This window comes from Perna viridis, chromosome 2 (genome assembly GCF_037379345.1).
Source record: "Perna viridis isolate PV_CMFRI_1.1 ecotype Kerala chromosome 2, ASM3737934v1, whole genome shotgun sequence".
NCBI lineage: Eukaryota > Metazoa > Mollusca > Bivalvia > Mytilida > Mytilidae > Perna > Perna viridis.
Genome location: NC_142446.1, coordinates 21939673 through 21961068, shown reverse-complemented (window position 1 = coordinate 21961068; position 21396 = coordinate 21939673). Strand labels below are relative to the sequence as shown.

The 21396-nt window shown below is 33.2% G+C and overlaps 1 protein-coding gene across 2 annotated transcripts; it reads left to right on the top strand.

The window, feature by feature from the left end:
* Positions 1–3683: 3683 nt before the first annotated feature.
* LOC148624060 (egl nine homolog 1-like) lies at positions 3684–20375 on the top strand. Of its 2 annotated transcripts, XR_015919603.1 has the most exons (8): positions 3684–4347; positions 5602–5721; positions 8309–8445; positions 12879–12955; positions 13607–13668; positions 13948–13976; positions 16741–16812; positions 19316–19364. XR_015919603.1 is itself a non-coding variant. In XM_088566519.1 (7 exons), the coding sequence occupies exons 1-7, from the start codon at positions 3703–3705 to the stop codon at positions 19439–19441; spliced, it is 1239 nt and encodes a 412-aa protein (XP_088422645.1). In that variant the 5' UTR covers positions 3684–3702; the 3' UTR covers positions 19442–20375. The 2 variants fall into 2 exon arrangements, 1 of the variants encoding a protein (XP_088422645.1); XM_088566519.1 differs by lacking the exon at positions 13948–13976 and having other exon boundaries at positions 19316–20375.
* Positions 20376–21396: the final 1021 nt, after the last annotated feature.

Here is a 21396-nt window from a genome sequence, read left to right as displayed (position 1 = left end):
CAGAAAGTTCAATGCTAATCGAACACTTAATTTTTTTAATGTAAACTTCCCGTTTCATACTCGTAGAACAGATTGATACTTATCGTATTTAAGAAGTACATTTTGATCTCGTATAAAGCTAGACTGACGGATCTACAGCACCGATCAGCAGCATAAGGTGGCGTAGTAAGATATTATTATGCAAATCATATACGAATGTACAGTACTGAAATTACGATTGCAAAAAGTCGCTTACAACATTAGCGACCTAAGAAATATTGGACGTTTCCAAACCATACTTTTTTGTACTTTTGCAGTACACGTAGAATGCTCTTTTCGGAGGAAAATGCTTTTACATTTTGGACCATGGCATCTGATCATATAGAACAATCTAGTAGCACTACAGATTTTAAGATTTCTTTCCATAGACAGTCTAGCCCTTATGCATTTGAGATTATCAGTTTAAATGACTATGGGTCTATCATATTCTACTTTGCATGATTTTAACGAATTTTAAGGTTTCTTGCTTAGGTAGCAGTCTTTCTACAAAGCAGACAGACGGTGATGCGTGTCAAAAAGCCACTGAATTCAGTTTTATTCCTGGTTTAGAAACAGCTACTGAACACAAAACCAGTCTTGGTTTTTTCATTTGGTTGTTGCACTTTTTGAGATAAAAATTATATAGATTGTACACGAAATTGGTACTTTGCAAGAGTTATCGTTCTTAATTTTGTCATATTTAGTTGATTTCAGTTGGAGATAAATATATGATTTTCTCAAAAATGCAGATCTGAACATAGAAATGATTATCATTCTGTAAAAATAAAGCATATGTAGAAGTAACTATTGTTTGGTGAGTTTTTATACTCAATGAATCACTTTAGCATTGGCAATGTCTGAATTTTGTATGGGCTGGTACTTAATATTTTAACTTATTTTGTGAGACAAAATTCAATTTTGTGCAACAAAAAAACAATTTTAAGAGACAAAAGTCTATTTTGTGTTACTAATGTCAATTTTGTATGCAAATTAGTTTACAGAATCCTTTGGATATGTAAATGAATTTTGTTTGTCATTGGATATATTAACCGCGGGTCTCGCAGGTTTCCGATTACTTCGATCAAGGGCTTATCATATAGTTGATGCCCTATTCTGCAAAAGTTATTCTTTATTACGTATTATTTACTTTAGCAGAATAGCTCATCATCCATATGATATGTCCTTGCTCGAAGTAAGAAATATAGAACCTGCGGTTACTATATCCAATGAGAAACCTTCGTACAAAATCTTGATGAGAGAATTCATTTGCATATCAAAAGGATTCTGTGAACTAATTTGCATACAAAATTGACTTTTGTGAGACAAAATTGAATTTTGCCTCACAAAATTGATTGTAATACAAAATAGATTTTTGTCTAACAAAATTGATTTTTGTGACTTGTTTGTTGGGGTTTAACGTCCGAGCAGCAATATTTCAGCTATATTCAGACTTTTTTAACTTTGTGTTAAATTGGATGCAAAAGTGATTTTGTTGTGACAGAATTCAATTTTGTAAACACAAAGTTGAATTTTGTGACAAAATTTAATTTTGCCATAATATTTCTCAGTTTTGTATGCGAATTAGTTCACAGAATCCAAACTAAACTAATTTGCATACGAAAATGACTTTTGTTACCCAATATTAAAATTAGGTGACAAAAGTAAGGTCTGTGATTCAAAAATGAATTTTGTCATGACAAAAGTACCTTTATTGTAAGATTGTTTTGTATGACAAAATTCAAATTTGTAGTATGTTATAAATTTTATTAATCTGAACTCATTTTTATTGAACAAAATATTGAATTCTGAGTACAAAACCACAAGAGTCCCATTCGGCGCTCCATATGAACCGTCATGGTGGACGTGTTTTTTCAACAAACGGTTGGCAATCCAATGGGAACAAATTGTGCTCCTTTACTTGCTGACCTATTCATTCACTCTTATGAGGCTGACTTTATACCTGATCTGTTCCGAAAGAAAAAAATATCGTTTGGCTAGAGCCTTTTATCTCAATTTCCGCTATATAGATGGCGTATTATCTTTAAACAAACCTAATTTCGGGGATTTGATACATCCAAAGAGCTTGAGATAAAGGATACTACACACACTATACGTCAGCCTCATATATTGACCTTTACTTAGAAATCGATGGTAAAGGAAAACTATTGACCAAACTTTACGTCAAACGTGATGACTTTTCATTCAGAATTGTCAACTTTCCTTTTATATGTGGCAACATCCCTTCAGCACCTGCGTATGCGTATGGAGTGTTCATATCACAGCTCATACGTTATGCCAGAGCTTGCCAAAACTACGCAGACTTTTTGTATCGCGCTAGAACTCTAATAAATAGGCTTCTGGAACAGGGTTATGTTGCTACATAATTGAAGTCATCACTACAGAAGTTTTATGGTCGTCATCATGAACTCGTGAATCGTTATGGTATATCTATCTGCACCATGAAAACTGATTTATTCAACGGGTCATAGTTTTCCCTTCCTCGGACTTGACTTTTTATGAGCAACTCGGAGGGTGTTTCTAGAAAAGCAGAGGACGCTTACCCTACCGGTGCACCTGGTCCATGCTCCCAGTTTTAGTGGAGTCCGAGTTGCTCATTTGCTTTTGTTACTTTGTATGTATGATTTTAGTTACTTTGTGTTCTTTGTTGTATATGTCTGTTTTCCATGTCTGGTCTTTTCCCCCTGGATTACATTCTTTTGATTACTTGATTACCGCTATAATCTTGGTTCCTTTGATTACTCTTAAGAAAACTGAGCCACAAGGACCCCGCGAAAAATTAATCGGGAGCGTGCAGAAGCATCGTTCTTAGATAAGGGTTTCAAAATGTTCTTTCAAACACTACTTGCTCATACCAAGCCCATTATGTACAGAAAAAAAATATCATCTAAATGTGTCTTTGGATCTTTCTAGATTGGCAACACGACGTTACGCACGGTGTTGGTGACACCCATTGAAAAATCAATACCACCCACTTTCACGTCGGGAAACCAATAAAAATCATACATCAAAATAAAGTTAATAATACTGAAAATTAATTAAGATCTTGAATTGTACGAGATACGAATATGTATTACTGGCATTGCGGTTAAACCATTGTTCATCGGTTCCGCGTTACAAAATGAAGTGTAATTACCAGAAAATGTTGTGCGATTTTTTTTAACCAAAGCTACATTTCTTGCGATAAGCAACGTTTTACAAAGTAGTTTTTTTTTTACATGTACAAAGCAGTGAACTAATTCGCACGTCTGTAGCGTTGATAGGCTAGATTCAAGTCTACCAGGGCACACTGCAGGTCCATCTAGGTATTCATATCATTCAGAAATAGGTAGCAGAGAACATTTTTGCAATACGGGGGTATGCTTACTTACTTAATTCCTCGTCTCCCTTTGGAGAATGGGGCCATGAACAAATCCTCTCCATTCTCATTTATCCTGTGCAATTTTAGACGCATCTGCTCAAGACTGAAACCTTTATGGCTAACTCTTTCCGTTCTTTTCCGACAGTTCTCCTCACGTTATTTATTTTAATGGAATAATGAATATGTTAACACAGGACAGTGAAACGTGGTCTTTACCTTTACTGAATACGCGCATTAGTTTACCGACTAAGTTATTTAAAAGTCAACACTTCACTATAGATAAAAATAGCGTACCTAACAACATAATGGGAGACCAATGTGAACCTACAATATCCTTTAAATGCAATATTTGTGAAGTTTCAAGTAACTTAAAACGCTGTTCTCGATGTAAAAGTGTTTTCTATTGTTGCAGAGAACATCAAATTTCTGACTGGAATGTTCACAAAACAACATGTAATCCGAAGCGGGAATTGGTAAGTGTAATTGCTAATGAAGGAAGCGGGGATGGTTTAAATTCCGGATCGGGAAAGCACAATGAAGATGGGGTTGAGTTTGATAAACGAACATTTAAACCATTAGTATTCAAGAAACCCAAGTCCAGGAATTTTCAAGACGTTGCAGGTTTTGTGTATAAGATGCTACAAAGAAATGGACATTGTGTCGTCGATTCCTTGTTCGAGCTATCACACTTGGGTGATGTGATGAAAGAAGTTCATACCCTAGAATTTTCGGGAGAGCTTCAACCAGGAAAACTAGCGGGTGGTATAACAAGTGGAATTGACAATGAAAAAGTTGTAAACCACAATATTAGGAGCGATAAACTAAAATGGTTAGAGGGCAACGAGAAAGAATATCCAAACATTTGCAGAGTGCTACAAACCATGGACACTATAATGGCATGTCTAAATTCTTTTCTCAACCCTGACAATAACATCAACAGAAGAACCAAAGTAAGTTGTAATTTTATGTAGATACGGAAAACTCCTAGTTCAATAACATTAGGCCTTATCGAATACGGTAATAATTAATTAATGTTGTTTACTTTCCAATATTACAAGTTTGGCATTTTCTGACAAAACTTTGCATACTGCAATTACTAGAGTGGGTAAAGTATATGAATTTATTTATTAAGTTCTACAGATCTCCAGGAAACTCTATCTGGATAATATTGTTTCTGTCGTCAATACAATCTATGACAATTTCTTTTTAAACTCTCTTTAGCCTCAGAGTGACCAAATATTTTAACCATAACCATATATTGTAATCCAATAACATTATTGAATTCGAAGTTTTTCAGCACTGTTATATTGGAATAATCTACTTTATTAGAAGGACTGTTAAGATAAATTTGAAATAACAATAGTATCACAAGATATCATGGGTATATTGATACATGTTGATATGTACCTTAATTTTTTGTATACTACTTTTGATAAATAAATATTAATGGTAACTAAAAACGCCTCGAAAACAATTTTAAACACCTCTTTTTCAAAAAGGTTCAAAATAGTTATGCACAAGTGGTATTTACTATTTTGTATTTAGATTATACGCTGGTGCATTTGTTTTGCTTCATCATTTCCGTTCTTTTTTCTATTATGTTGCCTTCTCGTGTATGTATAATTTTGGTTGGGGCCATAATGAAATCATTTAGTCCGCCAGTATGTCTGTCTGTCCTTTCACACTTTAATGATAAATTCTTCAGCTTGAAATTGACAAATTATGCTGCGTCCACACGAAATTCGCATTGAATTCGAATTACTGAAAAGTATCCAATTCGCATTGCGTCAGTGCGATAACGTTTACACGTAATTTAATAAGCATATTTGAATTTGCTAAGAAAAAAATCGCATTGATAAATCGGGCACTTTTTTAAAAAAATTGTTGTTGCCGAAATTATCCGTTCAAACGTAATTTGAATGCAATTATTGAATTCGCATTATGGAAAATGTATCCAGAAACGATTAGAATTGGCATTGGATGCGTACTTAACCGCGTGAAAGCACCATTAGAAGTGCTGAAAATAGCATGGTGACTGATGATTTAGACCCCCTCTTGTCTACTTTGTGTTTACCGTTTAAAATTGTTCATTGTTAAAGCTACTGACTATATGTGAAAACATCGGGTTAGCACGATAACATTTGTAACGACAAGTGTGATTTTTGCAGTAGAAATAATTGATTACATGTGTATTGATATTGCAGGCCATGGTTGCCACGTACCAAGGAAATGGGGCATACTACAGAAGGCATGTTGATAATCCGAAGAAAGATGGGAGACTTATAACTTGTATTCTTTATTTGAACAATGACTGGAATGTCCAGGTACCTTACATTTCTTCAATATTTTTCCCTTAAAAATCGAAGCTGTTATAATAGACCTTACAGTAAGAGCTTTGACTTCCGAGATACACTGCAGCTACGTAACGTTACCTGTAGTTGCAAGGTATTTCACAAGTTAATTATTAATGCAAAATATTAAGTATCAAGTATTTCAAATTATGATTTCTTTAAAGAAGCTGTCCATGTAAAAAGCAGGCAGATCCTATGATACTGGTGGCACAGGGTAAATTTTATCCCACTGAATTTTTTGTTTCAATGTAAATAAAATGTATATATTATCATATGTATGTAAAGTAATATTAAGTTTGCTTTAAATCGACAATGGATGGCTCAGAAATTGACTTCATAATTCAATAACAATACATCAAAATTTTGTTCAAATTAAAGAGTTATCTCCCCCTTTTCAATGAAATTCAATGCTGTCTATGTAATTTATTTCTCTTTAATCTTGAACGTTAATCAAGAACCAACTTCCAACTTTGAAAAAGGATGCATTTGTGACATGAAATAGGTGAACATTTTGTGAAAACAAAATTTGCAGTGCCACCCACTGCCTAATTTTTGCATGGACACCCTCTTAAAAGTTTTGATGGGCAGGTAAAAACTATACAATTGGCTTTTAATCATGTCAGATCAGTTTTAACTTCTCTCAAACTGTCCTAGAACTGTCAGAAGAACAGATCTATGACAGATTTAGAACAGTTCTAGAGCGAGCTCTTCTGACAGTTCTAGTAGTATAGCCGGCTCTACTAGTAGAACTGTTCTTGTAAGGCCAGCACTGCTACATAATATAACTGTCAGAGGAGCCGGCTCTAGTAGCAGAACTGTCAAAAAAGCTGGCTCTAGAACTGACATATGACACTTTTAGAACTGTCCTAGAGCCGACTCTTCTGACAGTTCCCCTGAGAGGTTAGAACTTATCTTATCTGTAGGTGTTGTTTCATATGAGAGGTCATGTCTGGTAAAGAAGAAAAATATCCATGACTGATAAATGGACACGTACTCTACGTAACGATTAATGGGATCTTTGTGACGACCGTCATGACGTAACTTGACTTTAGTGAAAGAGTAATCAAGGGAACCAAGATTCTTGCGGAAATCAAAAGAATTAAATAATAATAAATATACAAGTTTAATTTAAAGTCGGCATATACATGTAATACATAATAAAAAACATACTTGTAAGCCCTGGTGAACTTTTGACCGACATAGAGGCAAAGATTAGACAAGGAAAACAGATGCACACAAGAAAGAACATGAAATAATCAAAATAATACATACACAGAAACAAAAGTAAATGATTAACTCTGACTCCACTGACAACTGGAAACATGGACTAGTCAAATCGCTTAGCTTTATATTTAGTGTAAAGAACGCAATTTCTAGCCAAATGTATGATTTGGGATATAATAACTTCAGAATCTAGAATGTTACTATGTACATTTGGTTATGTGTGGGAAAATCAAAGTTGCCGCGCTTATCAATTTATCTATTGTCTTAAACAACGTGTTTTCTACAGATTAGAGGGCATTTATTATGAGAAACATAGAAAAAGTCCAACAAACTCTCGGTGTAAATGTATGTAGAATAATCAGGAAACGTACGTGATTAGTCAACGAAAGGACTTGAGTTATCTACCAGATCAACATTACTCAAAATAGGATGACCGTAAAGATATTCATAAATGTTATTAGAATCGTAAAACAAAAGAAAAAAATATGTTGGCTTTATAACTACAACGCGTGCGAAGAAAGATTTTTGGGGTTTAGTTTGTTCACGTAATAATGCTAATGTTAGTCTTGAAATTTTGTATTTATGGCTCCTTAATTGATTTTGCCCATCCAAATGACTAACAAGGTATAGCAAACAGTCGTTCCTCTTTTTTTTTCATGGAATAATTAATTACTCTAACTGTTTCGATTTAATACAGATGCATTGGACTGTGTGTTTTAATTTTTACTTTTGAATTTTAGATTATATGTCATTTGCATATAAACCGAAAAAATCTAACCTTTCTTTACATCAAACTGAAATAGGTACGGTTCATTGAAAAAAAAATACAATAAGACGTAACGGATTCAAAGTTTGAAATTATTTAGATTCACTTTAAGTTACCTTTCTTTGTATTTTTTTAAACCGACTTATCTTATTGAAGTATTAGTTTTCAGGTAAACATCATATTTTACAGTGTGCTGTGTAATGTAACAATAATATGATGGTGACCTTCATCATGCATGCTTGATGCCACCCGTTCTCTCTAAGTCGTTACCGTTAACAAACTGATGTCAAATACTATGCTGATGATGTTCCAAAATCAGATCAAATGATGCATGTATCATCATTTATCCTTGAATGTCAAAAAACATCGATTCTTTTAAAGGAATACACCTTTTAAAATATTCAGAAAACTCAATAAATGTTTTATTAACGTATCCAATTAGTATTTATTCATTCAGTTTTTTTTTTGGTATTACAAAAACTTGGTACAAAAAGTTAACTGTTGTGTTCTGACTGTGTTTTCTTCTATTCATACAGTATTGTTAATTAGAGATGCTAATTTTTTTTTCAGACTGACGGTGGATTATTAAGAATATTTCCCAGTGGTTCTAATGAATATGTAGATGTTCCGCCTTTATTTAATAGACTTTTGTTTTTCTGGTCTGACAGGAGAAATCCACATGAGGTGCAGCCGGCCTATAAAAACAGGTAAAACACTTCCATTTAAGTACCAAATCTACTGTAGTACGTGGGCTTGGATACCCACCTCCCGGCTAATTGACTAAAATATGATTTTTTACGATCACTTGGCGCCCGTCGTCGTCGTTAAGTCCTCTCCTCTGAAATTACAAGACCAGTCAGAACCAAACTTGGTATGAATGTTCCTTCAAGTATTCTGCATAGAACAGATGTAGGGATTTTCGATGCGTCGAAAAACATGGCCGTCAGTACTAAAATTGAACATAGGGGTCGGACAGAAGTTTTTCGGATATATCTCTAACACCGTTAGGTTCAGCCATATTCTGACATGGGAGTTAAAGTGTTCAGCAAGATGAGATCTATCTCTGGGCAAATTTCGTTTTAATCTGTTAACCCATATTGGGGTGATTGCCTTTTTTCAGCGTTTTTACCCTATTTTTAATGTTATTTCTTTAAAAAATCTCCTCTGAAACTACTAGACCAATTAGCACCGAACTAGGTATGAATGCTCCTTGGAGTATTCTGCATAGAACTGAAAGGTGAAAAAATGTGTTTGTTTTTACAATTTTTAGATTATATCTTGAATACTGTAATAGATAGAAAAAAAAACTTTCAATAGTTGAAATCATCCTTATGATAAGGCCTACAAAGGTATGCGGGGTTCACAATTGTCTGACGACTCTTTGTTAGATTTTTTATCCCTGAAAGGCGAAAAATAATGTTTTAAGCAGTTTTCAACCAATATCTTGAAAACTATAATAGATTAAAAAACCTTTCAACTTATGAAATGACCCTTATGATAAGTCCTACCAAAGTCTTCTTTTGAGTCAAAATTGTCGGACAATTCCTTCTTAGAGTTATTGCCCTTGAAAGGCAAAACAAAAATAAGCAGGTAAGCGATTCAGGCTCCTGGGAGCATTTTGTTGAACCTCGTTGAGGCAAAAATCCAATTTATTTTGTTATTTTATTCTGCTTACTTCTACTTTCTACAAAACGAAGTAAATTGATTTAGTTATCACCAGGCAGTCAAATATTTCAGCATTCTAATCGTTTCAAAAACGTTGTGCCAACACTTAGGGTTTTAGCAGTAAAATGAAAAAGATGTTCTCTCACCCCCATTGAAAAATTGCCTGAATTGACATATTTTTCAATGTCGAAACCCCTGGAGTTTTTATGATTCTGTAAAAAATAGTTTATTTGGTATTTTCTGTTTATAACTATCACAAGTAATACCTCTGGGTGCTTTTGAATGCTTTTGGCGATTTTTATTTTCAGAATCTATCTAAAATTGCAAAAAACGGGATTTTTTATATTCTCATAAAAAGTCGCATACTTTCAACTATACAAGTTATTGCTCAACCAAAACGTCTCAGATTTGATATTATTCAATAGATAATTCAATTTTCTACTTAATAAAACCACAAAAAAACGAATTTCATGAAATAATTTTCCAAAAAAAGTTTAAAATATTACCCCTACCCCTATTGAACTGGTCTCACTATCAAACAAAATTCTCATTCACAGCATACTGACACTGTAAAACTAAGGCATTCATAATTAATATAGATATATCTAACAAATTTGATTCAGGCGCTTGTCTTTTCCTTTTGTTGTTACAAATTGTCATAAAATCGTTAAAAGGGGAACTTTATAATTTCAGATTTTCATCTATATTACCCATTATTATCATTTTTTTCTAAATACCGTAGTTCAAAAAATTTTTATATGATACAGTGCATTTAAATAGTATCTTGACTTTTTTAATTTATTTGATTTTTTTTCAAGTCGAATTGGGTGAAAAATTGCTGTCCTTTCCCGGAAAAAATACCTCAACACGAACAAAGCATGTAAACGATGCCAAAAAGACATGTTGGGAACTATTGTTTTTAGTTACCGACGTATTCAATATGTCAGTCCATTTCATGCGCTTGTTTTTCAGTTACGAGGTGACAATAAATGAACTTTTCATAAAAAGGGAAGTTTTCGTAGTTTCTTTTTGTCTTCCAATTCACCTGTAATGAGGATATTGTTTTCAAATGTCATGGTTCAAACAAGCTTTGTATGTTCGAATGCTTTTATATAGCATCTTAGCTTTCTAATGTGCCAAAGTAATGCATAATTAGGGTAGGGATATTTATTTTTTGTTTTACTCCAAACCCCTAAGTGTTTTAACAACGTTTTTGGTATGATTAGAAGACTTCAACATTGGGCTACATGATGATGCGTATATGTATTTAGATAACTACAGATTGGGGTCATCTTAACATTAAATTTTGCGTTATAAAAAATAAAAGCTTAAACTTATCAGTGGTGTTGATTTGAAATGATGATAATAATGATACCTCTTATTTTAACAGTATTAATAGCACATTAAATGACATAACTTATTAACAAATTGGTCCTACATTATATACATTATTTACTCAAAAACAAAAAACAACAGGATTTTCGAATTTTCCATAAAAGGTCGCATAAATTTACATAAATGATTATTATATTTTAAGTTGTCACACTTATGTATATACACATGTTAATTGGGTGGACACGGTTTTAGCTCACCTATCGCCATCACTTGGCGTCCGTCGTCGTCTTTAACAATTTTTCAAAACTCTTCTCGTCTGAAACTACTGGACCAATTGGAATTAAACTTGGTATGAATGTTCCTTGGGGTATCTTGCATAGAACTGATGTGGAGATTTTTGATCCATCGAAAAACATGGCCGCCGTTACTAAAAATAGTAAATAGAGGTCAGACAGTAGTTTTTCGCATATATCTCCAAAACGTTTAGGTTTAGCCAAATTCTGAAGGTGTAAAAGTCTTCAGCATGATGAGATCTATCTGCTGTCAAATTTTTATTTTAATCTATTCTGCCATGTTGGAGTTATTGCCCTTTTTCCACGTTTTTTGCTATTTTTAATGTTATTTCTTTCAAAAATCTTAACCTCTGACACTACTTGACCAATTGGAACCAAACTTGGTATGAATGTTCCTTGAGGTATCATGCATAGAACTGATGTGGAGATTTTTGATCCGTCGAAAAGCATGGCCACCGTTACTAAAAATAGAACATAGGGGTCAGACAATAGTTTTTCGCATATATCTCCAAAACGGTTATGTTTAGCCAAATTCTGAAAGTGGTAAAAGTGTTCAGCATGATAAGATCTATCTGCGGTCAATTTTCGTTTTAATCTAATAAGCCATGTTGGAGTTTTGCCCTTTTTCAAAGTTTTCTGCTATTTTTAATGTTATTTCTTTCAAAAATCTTCACCTCTGACACTATTTTACCAATTGAAACAAAACTTTGTATAAGTGTTCCTTGGGGTATCCTACATATAATTGAAGTGGATCCGTCGAAAAACATGGCCACTGTTACAAAAATAGAACATAGGGGTCAGACAGTAATTTTTTGCATATATCTCCGAAACCGTTAGGTTTAGCCAAATTCTTTCAGTACCTGAAATGATCTTCATTGTTAGGACTACAAAAGTCTTTAGGCATAAAATTTGTCAGACGCCTTCTTATTAGAGTTATTGCCCTTGGCAGGGAAAAATGACAGGTTTTTACAGTTTTCAGCCAATGTCTTGAAAACTATGATAGATTTAGACTTTCATTTACTGAAATAACCCTTATGATAAGTCCTATCAAAGTTTTCTTGAGTCAAAATTGTTGGACAACTTCTTGTTTAATTTATTGCCATTGAAAGACAAAATTCAAACAGTTGAGCGATTCAGGCTCCTGGGAGACTCTCGTTTCTAGATTCCTTTTATTTTCACTTATTAATTGTTGATATTTTCTATATCGTTAAATAATTAACCGCAATGGAAATGGGAGGTTTAGCGCTATACAACCTGTTTTACCTCCATTTTCATCAGAAGTGCTAGTACCAAGACCAAGGCGATGGTTTCCAACTTTCCGGTTTTTCCCTTTGATATTACCCTTTTCTTTCAACTATTGTCTAAAGTTTAATAGTTTGATAATTTTGTTACTACCCTTCATGAGAGGTATAAAGGTACTTGAAAATCATCATGAACTGATGAGTGAGGATGGACTCTCCAAGCACATGTACACCATAACTATCCCCTTCTTTCTGGTAACTTGTAACGGGTTTTCTTTCTGTTTATATGGGGTACTTTAAGGTATGTTGTAACAGTATAGTACTCTATGGTATGCTGTTACTATGTGGTACTTTAAGGTATGTTGTAACAGTTTAGTACTTTGAGATATGCTGTATATATGTGATACTTGAAGTAATTTTGTAACAGTTTAGTACTCTGAGGTATGCTGTTATTGTCTGGTCATTTGAGGTATGATGTAAATGTGTGATACTTTGGGGTCTGCTGTTATTGTGTTCCACTTTGAGGTCTGCTGCAGCTGTTTGATACTTTGGGGTTTGTTGTATCTGTTATACTTTCATGTTTAACTTAAATGTTTGTACTTTCAGGTATGCTGTTACTGTTTGGTACTTTGATGAAAAAGAAAGAAAGGAAATTGAAGAAAACCAGGACCAGATAGACAAATGTAATTGCTTATTCAATCATTTCCATTAGTTTTTAAAGCTTTCTATTCAGAAGACTTGATTAAGTACTATATTTGCACATTTGCACATTTGAACACTTTTGAGGATGTCTTCACCGATATGTTGCTAAATGTGGCCAAATTCTTTACAAAGCACTTTCTGTTCTGTGGTCTTCCTCTTGTCATATCTATATTATTTTGTAATGTACAGTATAAAACAGTGGTCAGCCGTATTCTTAAGCATTCTGGGTTTTTAAAAGGATATTAACTTAATGACATAAGTGTCAATGTGGTTGTCGTATTAACAGGGGTTTATGTAAAAACATCTTTTCCAGTCCTGTCCAGTATTTAAAAAAATACAACCGGAGAGAGTAGCCTGTATTCATTGTCCTCTGTATATTGACAAAACAAAAAGAACGATAACAGATACAAGAACATTCAAAATACATTAAAAATTCCAGTGGCAAGTGGATCATGCTTTTAAAGGATACAAAACGAAGAACCAGGTGTACTTCAAATTCGACTGTAGGTCGCAGTTCACGATTACACTTTAAAACACTTCAGTGAAACCCATATTTATATTAACACATATCAATTTTAGATATTGTTAAAGCTTTCAAAATAACTATGTTTTTTTCTAATCTTTTTCTAAAGCAATACGAGAAACCTATGGGAATCTTGCTTTGCTAGAAATTGAGACTAAGAAAATGGAAAAGGTAAGCTACACGTGTACCTATAACACTAGTATCTTTGGTCGCCTGAAATAATTATATATTTAGTTATAGGTTGAAACCTGTCTAATCTGAAACCGAGGCTTGATATTTTCTGTGTCGTTTTCTGACCCATTTTATTACCTAGTGTGTTAATTCCAGGACACAATCCTGTGCAACATAATTTTCTAGCCAGACAGTGTTCTAGATTAGACAAGTTATCCATGTTTCAATATGTGATATAAAATTATGACCATCTTCTGCAGCTTATATTTGTATTTTCAGATTAATAGTATCTTTCAGCATTTTCTGTAGTAAGTATGGAACTAGAATGTCAAATAAGTTTTCCCTAACATGATTTGATTACAGTTCATCTGGTTTATCATGTCAGTCTCTCTATGGAATCGCCTATTAAGTTTGGTCTTTTTTGCTCATTTACTTTTGTTGCTTTGTATGTATGATTTTAGTTACTTTATGTTCTTTGTTGTGAATGTTTTCCATGTCTGGTCTTTGTCCCTGGATTACATTCTTTTGATTACCGCTATAACCTTGGTTCTCTTGATTACTCTTTCTGTCTATTTAGTAAGATGTTTTTAGTTTCTTCAATTTTCATCTGAATGGGATCAATCAACATTTTCCGAATCGGTAGATTTTAATGCTTTTGATTTGTTTTGTTTTTTTCTGAGAATAATTTATTTCAGTCGTCTTTGGAATTTGCAAAATATAATCATAGTGTTACAAGTTCATTAAAAGTGTACATCCTATAAGTAAGCCCTGTAAACCCTTACTCTTTAACTCTATCTTAGCGCTGCTACAGGACTATTCTTTTGACACCCTAACCCGCTTTGGGCGAAATGTATAGGGAATGTTAGTTGGTTTTGTTTCTTATTTTTAAATTCTTAAGTATGTTCATTCAAGTTCATTTAGAGAAAAAATAGGAAAATTTATCTACTAGATATATTAGGTATGATCTACCCTAAAATGAATTTGAGTTGAAGCAAAATATGTCTCTTTACCTTACTGCATAATTGTTTTGATTGACTGTATCTATGTCATATAGTTAAAAGAAATGACTTACATTTTCAGTAGTATCATAAAGTTTGGGGGTTCTTTTTGTGACTTTTATTCATCATAAAAAAACAATTAGGGATATCGAAAAAGATCACAATGTATTGAATATACTTGGTCACTAGTCTAGGCTCTTAGCTATTTGTTATGGTAAAATCGTAAACGGGAAACGTTTTGAATTTCATGTATTTTTCATTTCACCCCCGCCAATTATTGACATTCATTCAAATAGTCATAGTTCTAACAAGTTAGTACGTGGTAAAGTACATGTTTGTTTGGCATATTTTGTATTAGCCCAAGTTATGAATCTTTGAACAATTGCTGGGCCATTTAGACTAAACTACGATATCGATATATTGAAAAAAAAATGCTAAATTCGCATGTGTATATAAATTTTGTATGGTCTCATTGAAAAATGAGACAATGTTCTGATTTATTTTCATGATTTAAAAACTTGTTAAAAGAATGGAATTAAACAAAAGTTGTCAATTACACATAACAATGACGGAATCTAAAATAATGAAAATTCACCTTTTCGACATGATGGTACTTACTACTAACTAAGAATTATACGCCATAGCACATACGTAGGACACATCGTTTTCTGTATTCTCAGTGCCCAAAACATTTTTACAAGTGGTCAGAAGAGCCTAGAAAGTGTAGATAATAATTACTTGGTTATCTTGGTACTTGCGACTCGATTCGATTGGGAATATTTTTTGCGTTTTACAGAAACACCGTACGTTCGATTGCACTTTTCTTGATTTCAGTAGAATACTTGGGCAATTGGATTCATGTAGGCACCTATATGATATATGTTGAATGTAGCCATGGATTACTTTAGACATTCGAAACATTAAATCTTTTATTACAAACTATAAAAATCCCAGTTCATACTGAAAAAAAACAGAATATGAAGTTATATTACTTGTGGTGTAACAGTCTTCTTTGTTCATTGGTTATTATGATCACGTGGTGCAAAGGATATTCCACGTACATGAAGTCTTGTCTCTGTTTTTAAATGTATCGACGCTATGTTTTATTTATATGTATATTGACGCTGTACTTCTAACTTTAATCCGGAAGTTAACCGTTTCGTTCCGTTATTACAGTGCTCTCTGTCAATCATGGCGGAAAATTACAACACTCAAGTCCTTATGCAAAATACATTATCTAACTCGGCGGGTGACGCTTACCCTACCGGTGCACCTGGTCCATGCTCCCAGTTTTTAGTGGAGTCCGAGTTGCTCATTTGCTTTTGTTACTTTGTATGTATGATTTTTTTACTTTATATTCTTTGTTGTCTATGTCTGTTTTCCATGTCTGGTCTGAGTCCCTGGATTACATTCTTTTGATTACCGCTATAACCATTGATTACTCTCCTACATACGTAAATATAAAATTTAACGACTTTCACTCAGTCAATACGCCATATATGGACCGGTTAGATTATATTGACATTGGGCATCGTCCTCGGTCAATATAATCTGAACAGGTCTATATATAACGTATTGACTCCGTTAAAAGTCCATAATTGATAAATATTTGGCAACATCGTGATTGACGATTGATTTTCTTTATTTCCTCCAAGGTTGAAAAAAAAACATTACATTTGTGTTCTTTATAGTAAAGCTCGATAGATATTGGCACGGTAGATCCTACCAACCCATGGACCATATATTATTAGTTTCCAAAACTGTTTTCTCAATATTCATATATATATTGTATTGCAAAACTGTTTTAGCACATTCTGTAAATCAACCAAATTCCTTTGACGGCCAGTATTAACTACCTGATCTGTCGTTAGAATAATATACAATGTGATTTTAAAGTTAGATATTCTAATATCCTGTTGTGAATGCTGCACTTTTACAAACATAATGGCATGATTATTTATGATTATAATGTTTTGAAAGTCGTGACGTTCCTTGGCTTTTTTATAGACTATTGAACAAGTGTTTATTTTGTAGGGATCACGTTTACATGAAATATGTATGTTAATATTTTTAGAAAGAAATCCAAAGCAAAATTGAGGACGAGACACAAAAAGTCATCAATTCTTTGTCTGAAGAAGAGTTAGATGTAAGTTTCCTAATATTCTCAAGTATTTTCCAGTATAGAAAAAAGTACGCGTAACCATGGTAACGGCTTCTGGTTCGTAAATTAGTAGACCTTTTCCGAATAATCAGTATGTTTTTGTTTGTAAATAATGGCTAACATGCTTGTTAACCGGTATTAGAAATGTCAATTTACTAGCATTTGGTAAAATTGACACTTCGATCTTATTGCATTGCTTTGTGATCGTTGTCCGCCTTTCTTTTAATCAAACATTGTTCTGTTTGTATAGAAAGCTGTTTAAATCTTTAAAAAAAATATTTGAAAGAACGTACTATTAATCGAATCTCAACAATCAATGAACCTTTTTAGCTCACGTGGCCTGAATGGTCTTGTGATCTATTGCTTTTACTTGGCGTCTGTCGTCGTCCGTCGTCGTTACATATTTTTTTCAAAACTCCTGTCCTCTCACAATACCACACCAATTAGAATCAAACTTAGTTAAAATGTTCCTTAGGGTGTTCTGCATATGATTTGGGAATTTTTAGCTCGTTGAAAAGCATGGCTACCTATACAAAAATAGAACATTGGGGTCGGACAGAAGTTATTCACATAAATCTCCAAAACCGTTAGATATAGCCAAATTCTGACAGAGTAAAACTGATTGGCATGACGAGATCTATCTGTGGTGTAGCCATGTTGGAATAATTGCCCTTTTTGACATCTTTTTGCTATCTTTAATGTCATTACTTTTATTTTTCCCTCAGAAACTACTGGACAGAATTTAATGAAAATTGATATGATTGTTCCTTACGTATTAGCGTTAGGATTTTTTATCCAAGAAAAAGATTGCCGCTGTTACATAAATAGAATTTTCCTTATTGTGCCAGGTAGCGATTCATGCTCTTTAGAGCCTCTAGTTTTTCAACATGACAATTTAATGTAAATGATCAGGAACTAGTTTTTTAGGTCCATGTGAGCTTATGCTACCACTTACTGCCCGTCATGTTCTGTTTTGTTTTTAATACCTACCAATCGATGGATTTTTTTTATCTAACTTTGGAAGGTGTTCTTTTGGTTCCGTTTGGTTGTTGAACTTCCTGGAAATATAGTGGGCTTATAAGAAACTTTTTAGGGTTATCGTACTCTAGATACATACGATCAACATTATGTTCGGCTTAAGTTTGCCCATATTGCTGCTATTCATGAGACAGTGACCTAACAAGGCAGAAATAATTACTAGGAAAACTTATACATATGAATTTTACTTTTGGTTCTGCTTGACTGAACAGAGTGACTGCCAGAGGGTATGAAAACTAAATTAATGAATTGAAGAACTTCTTTACATCCACTTCCAATTTTAGAGATACACGTACAATCTATAACCTGTTTTTCTTGTGCTTGTCACAAAAAATAATGTGTACAGTCACGAGAGCTTGGAAGAAGAGTCAGGGGATTCGAATAGTAAGAAAAAGGACATTATCATCCAAGGATGACGACTACACAAAGAAAATACTGAAACACATACAACAAAGAACAAATAACGCACATAGAAAAAAAGTAAATGAGCAACCCTGACTCCACTAAAACGTAGGAGCACTGACCAGATACACGATTAGGATATGTATTATCTGCTATAATTCTAGTAATACCCTTTGCGTTGTTCATAAAATATCACCTGTGGCGTAGTCGAAAGAGAAAAACTATGACAAATGGGTTCTCATGGTACAGATGAATATCCATGAGTTCATGAAGACGACCACTAATCTTTTGTAATGGTGACTTTAATCTTATAACATCATAAACCTGTTCCAGAGGTCTAACTGTAAGAAGTCTACCACGGTACAAAATAAATGTACACGTCGCGTTTGTCGTCATGAGTATTCCCTTTTCATCTTATCAATAAATGATGTACATAGCTCGAAATGATTGGTCCACTAACAGGAGGAGCTTCTTTCTATAAAAATTACAAGCAATGTACATTTTTCTATTGATACCTAAGATTTCAAGCTCAACCGGTACCCTTATGAGCGATTCGAAATCTATTTATATACAGTAAGTTTATTGTTCCAACGGAATCAACTATTTCCGCGATTAGTTGCAACAGATTTGTTACATGGAGGTTTAGAAATGAAACAAGATGGACATTAGGGGTGGATGCAGTAATCCTGTTTATTTTTTTCTACGGAGATTTTAGGGAATGGGCATTGATTGTTTCCTTTAGTAATCATTAATAAAATACACAAATTTTCTGAGGACCCTTACCCTACCGGTGAACCTGATCCATGCTCCCAATTTTTAGTGCAGTCCGAGTTGCTCATTTGCTTTTGTTGCTTTGTATGTATTATTTAGGTTATTTTATATTATTTGTTGTGTATGTCTGTTTTCCATGTCTGGTCTTTGTCCCTGTATTACATTGTTTTGATTTCCACTAGAATCTTGGTTCCCTTGATTACTCCTTTATTTTAAATTTGCTATGATAAATCGTTGTGAAAGTCGTTATTGACTAATGTGTTTAATAACTTTTTAGGCAATATCGGCGTTACTCAAGGGGCAGTCTAATCCAAAAGCAGTTTTACATTCCCTGGGTATATCTCCAGCAATTCAAGACAAGCTGATTGATGTGATCAAAGAGAATACATTAAGAAAAAGCTAGGCACTTGTTTAGCCATGACCAACTGTGTTCCGATTCTGGATGCTTTATAATTTGTTCATATTGATGTACATTAAAAAAAAACAAAATCTGTGAGGAATAACGTATGAAGTCTCCAACAAAAACTTCATTAGGAACACATGTCATTCGAATATTCGAAGTATTTTGACTGCGGTTGATAGCAGTTATTTTGGTATAATTACTATGCCTGCGATTGTACTGTTGGAGATCTCTTAGGACAAGTAGCTCCCTAGTACAAATTTGTCTTTTGCGGTAACGTTAAACAGTATTCCTGGTCATTTATCCGATAATTTCATTCTGTATAAGCTTCTCTAAAAAATTCACGCACTCTTACTCTGAAGCAAAAATTGCTTAGACTTATTTGATTTGTTACGTAATTTACCGTCAATTTAATTAATTTTACACGAAATTTGTCAAACGTATCATGTCACATCAAGAAACGAACAGCGTTTAATCTATCAAACTGTGATAAAATCAAGAATTATTTATATTAAGTGTACTTATACTTTAATATGGTGCATTACATAATAGAACCACGTGACTACACGCCCCGGTAATGAATTAAAGATACAAAATACGTGATTACATCCTGTGTTTAGAACTTAACTATACAATTGTACGTTATTAACATCGCAAGATTCTTTGTATCGTAAGTTATTACGGTATTTTGCTGGGGATAACTAAGCATAGTCCTTTATCTTGTATAAGGTAAAAAATAATAGCTATTCTTAACGTAAGTGCATGTTTGTGAGATGATGAAAGATTCAAAAGTTTTCATTTTGTCCTAGTTTTAATACATCATGATGGCATCTATTCATTATTCAATAACTTCCCTAAAGTCTGTTCATAAGTGAAGAATACAAACGTAGATTAAACTGTAATAATTCAAATAGCTTGTAAATAAAATTTATTTCAATGATTGTGTTTATAAAGTTATGAAGTGAGTAAGCGAATTCTATGACTATTGAAGCAATCAGTCACTCTAAACCCCTGTTCATTATTTATAATTCAGACTATGAAGTAAATAAAAAACTTTGACGATGTAAAGCGTCCAAATATAATCATCAGCTAGTACATTTTGGCTAGGATTGTATCAGGTGAGTGACTTCTTGCCAATTATATTGGAAACCAGGAATATCCACACAAACTCAAAATGAGCTGTAAAGATAAACCAGATGTAAAACATTACGGAGAAAAAAACATACAGAAAAAACAGCATTGATAAACAAAAGAAAAGATCGAGATAAAAAAAACAGCATAAAGAAACAAATCAAACCACTTAAATGTACAAAAGAAAACATAGAAAAAGAACATTGAGATAGGAAAACACACAAAAAGAGCATGGAAAAACTAACACACACACACACACACAGAAGTGACTTACAGCATGGAGAAACAAAAGAAGACGCATGAATAACTAATTGTATGGAGAAAAATGATGAAAACAAATAACAGTATAGAGAAACTGAGGGAAACACAAAAATTACTTACAGTAGGGTGAAAGAAAAGGAAATTTATTAATAACAACACGGAAAAAGGAAAAACATAAATAAAAAGTTTAAAAAAAAAAAACACCAATGAGAAAGAACAGAAAACTCAACATCAAGTAGCAATGAAAAACGGAGGAAAATAAATATAAAACAAACAGAATAGAGAAGCAAAAAAATACTAATTAAGTAGCACTCCAGGAAAGAATCATATAAAATGTGATTCATGGGTAAAAAGCCTACATATTTTTATTTTTTTATATTTTGTTTGAATTGCCATAATAAACAGAAATTAACATTCAGTCTTTCATACAGAATTGGCTGTAGATTTCAGAATTAAGGGAGATAACTCTGTAAATGACACTCAAATGCAATAGAATCTATTGGATTTTCAATGTTGATTATCTCCTAAGAGCAGGCAGATTTGAATGAATAATTATACATTTAATA